This window comes from Neopsephotus bourkii, unplaced genomic scaffold (genome assembly GCF_033783945.1).
Source record: "Neopsephotus bourkii isolate Nb327-2 ecotype Australia unplaced genomic scaffold, CSIRO-AGI_Nbou_v1 NB_1526, whole genome shotgun sequence".
Lineage (NCBI taxonomy): Eukaryota > Metazoa > Chordata > Aves > Psittaciformes > Psittacidae > Neopsephotus > Neopsephotus bourkii.
Window position 1 is genome coordinate 5,286,306 of NW_026902002.1, and position 8,112 is coordinate 5,294,417.

An 8,112-nucleotide genomic window follows, 5' to 3' on the forward strand; every position below is an offset into this window, starting at 1 on the left:
AAAATCCTCACTGGTTTTTAGAATTTTTTTCCTCTCCTCTTCAAAACACTTTGGCTATTCATTATTGGTTTGGATATTCTTAGTAAGTGCTACAACTAAGATCAAATGTAATTCGAATTCTAACTGTTCTTTCAGAAGCTTACAAATTTTCAGACAAAATTCTTCTTGAAAAAACATGTTCAGGTACTTCTATTTTGCATTTAAATTGCAAAGTTTGGGGTTTTTTTTCTGTAAATTATAATCCAGTAAAAAATGTGATTTGATTTAGCAGCAGCAAATTCAGACTTACTCTAAATGGGGACCCTGTTTTATACCACACACATAACAGGCTGGTCTTGATTCCAAATGTAAGTTTAAAAGAAAACAAATACTAAGATTAAAACCAGGATATTGCAGATAAATAAATACTAATTGAAATCAATAGAGGCAGATTAATTTGCATCAAATCAAGTTCCAGACTATAGTCTGAAGACCCACAAATAGGAAAATAAATAGGCACCAACATTTTTTCCCCAAAACTACCTTTCTGAGAGTAACCGCAGTACCTAAACACTCTTAATTTAATCATTCACTGGAGGATGTTACAGGTAAGTGCTCATAATAAACAGTAGGTGTTTCCCTGAAGGCCATGATAGTTTGCATAATGTGCTAGCTATTTATTTTCCAGTGTTATGGTGACAGTAAACTGTTACAGTACAGCTAACTCTAATGAGAAGTTTTATAAATGTCTTTTGCTAATAAGAGGTCTTGTTTAAGTTCTCAGTTTCAGAGGTTAAAATAATTCAGCACCACCAGTACAGCCACTGCTGTTACATATGAACCAATTCCTCTTTGTTTAATTAAATTTTATATGTTCTAATCTATTTATAGATGGAGACTTTGAGAGCCCTGCAGCTGGAGCAGATGTGGCTGTTATTGGAGGTAAGTAGCAGACCATACTAAGCATTACCATTAGAATTAAAACAGCGGGTTGGTTGATTTCTTGCATTTTGCAAAACCCCTACTTTGCTGACAAAACAACAGGAGCAGCACAATTAGAGTTAATTAGGCCAGTGGGAAATCTGCTCCCAGAAGGGGCTATTGGCAAGATAATGAGATGAGATAATGAGCATAAACCATATACTGAGCAGTACCACCCCATCCATTCCTAATTTTAGGACAAAATGCTTTACAGTCCAGCAGCAAAGTCAGACTCTGATATTCTTCATTATTCAGTGGGCCAAAATTGTCATTTAACACAGGACTGGTATAGCAATTTTGATTCGAGCCGTGCTAGCTCATACCAGCTGACCCTTTATTGAAGCAGAACATACTACAGTGAATTTTCTGGTGTTCCATTAAAGCTCTCTCATGCATTTAAACTAAATACAGTTGTCAGAATAAATGAACAAAGCCATGTTCACGGAGAGAACCTTTTTATTTTTATTGTGTTTGTTCATTTCCATGCTAACGCACTAATTTCAGTCATTCACAAGGGGGTACACCATTCATTAGTGCAAATTGGTGACTTTCTGCTATATTTCCCTCAGGTCCCATCTCCCGTAACTTTAATTTTGGCTTTCTATGAACAAGTAGCAGGTAAATTGATTTGTACTTTGTCCCTTAGGCTTATTAATATTGTGCTACATCCAAAGCCTATTAAAGCCTCTTGTGTCAAGGGATACCAGTGAGGTCCTAAAAGTTGATGAAGCCCCCACTGCAACTAAGATATTATTCTAAACCTAAAGTTCTTTGTATTAGCAATTTCATTTCTGCCAGCAGTAACTTCACTTTCCAGAACCAAGAACCTGAAAATCTGTAGTATAACATTGCAGGCATATTTTTTTTAGAGAGTTATCATTTTTATTTACTCCATTAATATTCTGTCCATTCCTGTATTTTGATGCCAATAGGGTATTCCCATTCAGTTTACTGATGCTGATAAATCTAAAGCTTTAGAGATACCCACTCCTGCCACAAATCGTGAGCACAGGAGACAGCAGAAAGATACTGTCTGCATAACCCTCATTGTCTCTGCACAATAGTAAATATTTCCAGGGATCAATTTGTCTGATCAAGCATAAGAATTCAATTCTGGAAGAGAAATCACCCTGCACACACACACAGCATCCACTGACAGCAGAGGAAGCCCAAGGTAACCCAGATGAAGCTTCCTGAACTGTAGCTGCCTACAATAAATCAAATGAATTCCTACCTATTGCATCATCATTCCATCTTCATACTCCACAAATGGGATTTTCTTAGGAATGTCCTTTTCTGGTGTGTTTTACTATGTGTTTCATTAATGTATGGTTTACTCCTGGAGTCATGTGAATATAGAATCAGTTCAGTATAATGTACAGAGTCACAGCTAAAGTGTTTGTAAGTACATCCCAGGTGTATGCAGTGTTAAAAAAAATGAAAACCACACAAATTGAATAAACTTCAAAATATTTCATTTATTTTCAGGATCCTTAACTGAACAATTTGATGGGGAAGGAAGGGGATACAGCTTGTAATTTTTTGGACTTGTCAGGGGTGCCACTCTTCATTTATGGACACCTTTCACAGTAGAACAGGAAAAAAGGAAAGGACTCTGGAAAGCAAGGACACACGATGTTCTCTGCACAGCCACTCCTGGAACTTGTATTTACTTCACTAGGACTGCTTCCATTCACTATTTAGGCCTATGCACATGTGAGTTACCTATGGAAATTTTTGGCCAGTCAACACATTGCTAGTAATTAGCCTTGGTCCAAGAGATAGGAAGGATCTACCCAGAATCCCTCCTCCCAGGTGTCACTTCCACATTCATTAAAATCAGACTTCCTTAATTAGAGCACAGCATGAAATAGCAGCTTGCAAATGCATAACAGTACTGAAGTCACCTGGCTCCTGCTGTTTGTTGAATATCTCCTAAGAAATACATAACGCTCTGTACCGCCCCTGAAATTGAGTACACCTGAGCAGGCAGGGTTGGGTTGCCTGCAAACTCTCCTGGGTATATGTTACAGAAGGATGAAAGAACTCTATTGTGTTTTCTTTATGTTCTTATATTTCTCCTCATTTTGTAATGAATTTTTAGTGAGTTCAACCAAAGCAAGCCATTGATTTGAAGAAAGCTAGCAAGAATTTGATTTGCATTCCTTCAGTATCTATATCCCATTTTGTTTTTTCAGTGTCAGACTCTGTTCTGACTTTGGCCACTGCAACATGCAGATGTTTATGATACGTAGGCTTTTCCTGATCAAGTAATTCAAGTTGTGCTGTCTGGCTGTGAGATGCTGCTTGTATTTTATTACTGGGAATACAATTAACTGGTCTTCCTCTTCTAGGTGTGATTGCTGCGGTAGTATTTGTCCTCATCTGCCTGCTGGTAGTGATGGTCCGGTACATGTATAGACATAAGGGCACCTACCACACCAATGAGGCAAAAGGAACTGAGTTTGCTGAAAGTGCAGATGCTGCTTTAAAAAATGACCCCACTCTTCAGGAAGCAGTGGATGAAAGCAAAAAGGAATACTTCATCTGAGAGGCAAGGATTTCCATGAAGACTTCCACAAGTGAATCAGTCAGAAATGCTAAATCAACAGAAGTGCTAAGAAATGGATAATATGAGGATACAGGCAAGCATCCTAGTTGAAAAGTATCTCTACTTTTTGTTGTCACTGGGTTGTTTCTTTTCCTCTACCAGTGAAGAACTAAAAGCCAGATACTTGCCTGTTGATTTTATTAGCAGCACAGCTTGTCACAGTTGAAATCAATATCAAATAGAAGAAACAATATCTCAGTATGAATGATACACCAAAACCAGATAAAGATAGCAAATGTCAAGCCTTGCAAGTTAATGATGCATCCTATGCTGATATGATACTACCTGAAATTGAATTTCAAATGGTCACAGAACAAACATTAAACTAGATAAAGCTGATGTAGCTGGAACAAAAACAGCTTTGTAGACTAAATATCTTACTCTTCCCCTTAAATGTTCAATTTTATTGGCACAGGGGAATCTGTTTTGTTTGTCTGAGGATTTAGATTGGTTTTTTGTTGGTTTTTTTAATTTTACATGTGTAAAAATCAAAGACACTTCAAGGAAATAAAACTGTTGGAAAACGGGAAAGGTAATAATGAAGGATTTATTTCTTGCAGCTTGAGAACTGCAAAAGGTTGGAATTTGCAATGTAGTATGTAATATTCAGTAGACTTACAAATATGATTCCAATTAGTTGGTAAGGTCCCTGCATGTGTGCATAAATAGGTAGATATTAAAATGTAAAACAGCCTGGTTTGAGCAGGCCGTTTGAGATGATGAAGCTCAGCTAGATATTTTCATGTAAGATATTTTTGCCTGAGTATTTATTTATTTATTTTGCATTGGAAAATTCTCTTGAATGCCCACCAGCAGGATTTTGGATTTTTGCAGAGAGAGGAATTCAGTTCTGGTGCAGATACTGATGCATCTGTCACAAATGCAACCATAACTACAAAGAAGCTTGTTCATCTGCACCCCACTGGCTGGTATTGATGTCTCCCTCTGTATGGCTTCTGTATATGCTTTACATTCTGCTAGATAAGTCAATTACACTGATCATCGATGCTTTATTATAAATAAATAATTAGTCTATCACATGAAAAGATTATATTCCTCATCTAAGAGTCAACAGTGATGAGTTCCTTTACCCCATTAAGTTGGCTTCCTAATTGAAGACCACAGTTAGCTCCAGAAGTAGGATAATTGTTCTCTGCACCTGCTCATCCCCAGCTGTGATGGTTCCCTGAACTGCTGAAAATAGAGGCAGAGAAATACAAGATATTAGATAAGACATTGATGAGCTCTGCTCAACTCAGTATGCTTTTTCCCATATTTTGCTTTCTATATGGGTATATATAAAGTCATCTACAGCTGTGCTTGAGACATTGTTGCTGATCACTTGTACTCGATTCTCTTCACCAAAGCTGGGAAAGCTTCTGGACTCCAATATTTACTATGGACACTGGCCACACGAACGCTGTAAGAAAAGAAAGATATGAACAAGAAAAGACTCTTGAGAACCCAAGTGACGAAATGGGATATTTTTGTCTTTCAATAGCAATTTCAGTCTTTTCTCAGTACCCAAAGGATATGTAATCTGAATTATTCTTAGAATCTTAAATCCCTGCATTTGCATTTTTACCAAAGAATACCAATATTGTGCCAAATCTACTAAATGCTTTTGTACAAATCTACTGAATGCATTGTACAACCACATTATATTCTGTGACTCTTGCAGTATAAAATGCACAAAACCCAGCATTTGCAGAGCTCAAATATTTTGCTGTTATGTACCTGTTTCCTTCTAAGATACATTAATACTTTACTCTTTTTACTATTTTTGAAAAAGGAATCTGGTTTTATCTTTCTAGCACAAGCATTAGAGAAATTCAATAATCTTAGCTGTAAGACTGAGTTTTTAAAACTGAAAACCCTGAACCACCAGTTCAATAAAAATGCAAGTATTTTCTCTGAAAGAAGGTGAATGGGGTGAATTACTTTCTGCTGCATCTCCCACAGAAGTCATGGGAACACCAAAAAACTTTCCTCCAGTGACAGCAGGACCTATAGAGTACTATCAGCCTTTTGTCCCCTTTCATACACTCATAACCATGTAATGATATTTTGGTTGTTAAAGAAAATTGACTTCAGAGGAATTCCTGCCTCTCTCTCCAGTCATAAAATTCTGATTTTTGCAACTTGAGCTTGCTGATTATAATTAGACAACTGTGTCATGCCTGAAACAAAGGAGAACCAGATTTAGTGTCTCTTTTGGGGTGTGTGGGAGTTTTTTAATTGTGAGGCGAGCTCAGACAAACTAGCTGTCCACATTGTAACTATAGAGGCCAGATTTTCTGGTGGTACAATGTGAGTTCAGTCAAGCTCAGCCAACCTTACTAGTTCAGTCAACACCAATCTTTGTGTCATCGCTTCCCCTAAATCCGAACTGAATGCAACTAGTGGTCTTTGACTATATCCCCTCTTAATAGCTTAATTAAATCTCTTTATCCCATTTTCCCTATTCATCTAGGCTGACAAACAGTCCAAGCATATAGCAACAGTTTCCGTATTGGTAAGGAGCCACTTTGAATGTCTGTAGAGCAGTGACTCTGGCAAGAGCTATAGTTTCAATTAGATTTGGGTTGTTTTTTCCTTTTTAAAGTGTCCTTTTGAGTTCCAGGGGTTTGAATATTTAGAAATAACTCAAGAACACTGAGCAGAGAGAGGAGATGGTGCGTGGAGATTTTCTGTTTATTTGGGTTTTTTCAGGACAAATTTTGTTTCGCAATGGAGAAAGCTCATGACATCTGATGACTGGCAAACTCTAATGGCCTCATCCTGCTATTTTTTACTCATACAGTAACTCTATTGTCTTGAATCATTTAATTTTAATTGTAAAAAAAGTGAAGTACAAACTTCCTATAACTTTCAGGACTAATCCTTCTGCAAGCAACAGGCTGTGCTAAAACAAACGTTATGTACAATGCCAAGACATCTCAGTTGGCAGCCATAACTTTTCATCACTGATGATTAAATAAGTTTTACAATTTGCTTCCTGAAAAAGAGAATTAAGGAAACAATTTGTTTCCCCCCACCCCATACTTTTATCCAAGGTCCCTCCACTGCAATGGCCTGTTGGCCTGCCACTTGCTGGTGCTCCATTTCCTCAACCATGACTGCCATTTTTGCTTGCAGTCCCCCAGGTTCCCATCTGGATCCCTATTGCCTTTGCTATGGCAAAGGATTGGCCATTTACCTATGTATTTATCTATCTATTTTTATTAATAAAGTTGCTCTGTTGCCTTAACATTTGGAACTCAATTTCTTTTAATTTTTGGGGCATACCTGCACAGTCTTCCTCTGCACAAAAATGAGTGCTTGACAGTCTCAGTCCTGTAGCAGCTTTACTGTTCAGCGGAGTAATTCTGCCCAAAAGCAGTCAGTCCCAAACGTGTATCTGGCCACACATTACTGGATCTAGTACACATTTTTTTCTGGTGCTTGGCCTCTATCATTCCAGGTTTTCCTGAGGTCCAATGTGCTATTGCACATTAACTCAGTCCTAAGGAGGATTTATTCATCTACTAGTCAAGGTAACTATATATATTTTATTTTCTGTTTTACAACAGCAAGACCAAATTGCTTTGAGGGGCTATTAAAAATAGTACCATAAGATCCCTCAGAACATCAACATAGATTTTTCTCTGAAATAAAATCTAGGGATCACTGGGGGAATACCAGGACAGGAAAATATAAAGGATTGTTCCTTTTCAGCAAGGAAACTAGATAAGGTGCTGAAACATTTATAGTTGCAGGATAAGTAGGATAGCACCACTAGCTACAGCCTGCAAGGATTCCTCACAGGATACAGGAAACACTAAGACAAGATTTAAATCACTAAAAAGATAGAGATACAGAGTAGGAGAAGGTAATTAGATGCCCATAGAGATGAAAGCAGTTTTTCATCAAATAAAATAGATATTGCTGTTTGGAGAAATCAAAGCATATTTGCTGAAGGTAACTGCTGACAACAAATTTCTTTGAATTATATAAGGTGCTTGAATTCCTTGCATGTGTGAGCCCAATCAAAAAATGCTGGTAAATACAGACCAGAAGAGTACCCACGATAAATGTATTAAGAGCTGTTTACTGCATTTTCTAAAATCTCTCTGGTTTTCACATACAAAAGCTTTATATGTTTAGAAAATGCAAAAGCTTCACAGCGGCAGTTAATATAAAACAAAACTAAGGAGCCCTTGAGCAAGCAATAAACACACATCTGATGTCTGGAAACTCAGGTAGTTAAAAATGGAAGCTAATGACATAAAAAAATATTCCAACCATCTTACAAATAAATTAAATATTTGTAGTAGTAGAGGTCCTTCTCTAGTTCAAGATGGTAATATTGTCAGTGAGTGGAAATAAGGAATCTTTATTCTACACAACTGTTCCTTGTGTGGTTGGAATAAAATTGATTCAGCAGGACAAGAATCCTACTGACTATATATATCCTTCCTGAAAAAAAATGTATTCCCACCCACTTCAGAAAGAAGCGCACTATATTAATAAAGTAGAAATCTTTATAAGTGCTGATCTTT

At 37.1% G+C, this 8,112-nt stretch overlaps 1 protein-coding gene across 2 annotated transcripts in view; it reads left to right on the forward strand.

The window, feature by feature from the left end:
- The window catches only part of GYPC (glycophorin C (Gerbich blood group)), a 31,805-nt gene extending 26,533 nt beyond the window's left edge, over positions 1 to 5,272 (forward strand). For both annotated transcript variants that reach the window (XM_061370132.1, XM_061370133.1), the window contains exons 2-3: positions 871 to 921; positions 3,315 to 5,272. In XM_061370132.1, the coding sequence (XP_061226116.1) occupies positions 871 to 921; positions 3,315 to 3,511 (248 nt within the window). In that variant the 3' untranslated portion in view covers positions 3,512 to 5,272. The remainder of the gene's footprint in view (positions 1 to 870; positions 922 to 3,314) is intronic.
- Positions 5,273 to 8,112: the final 2,840 nt, after the last annotated feature.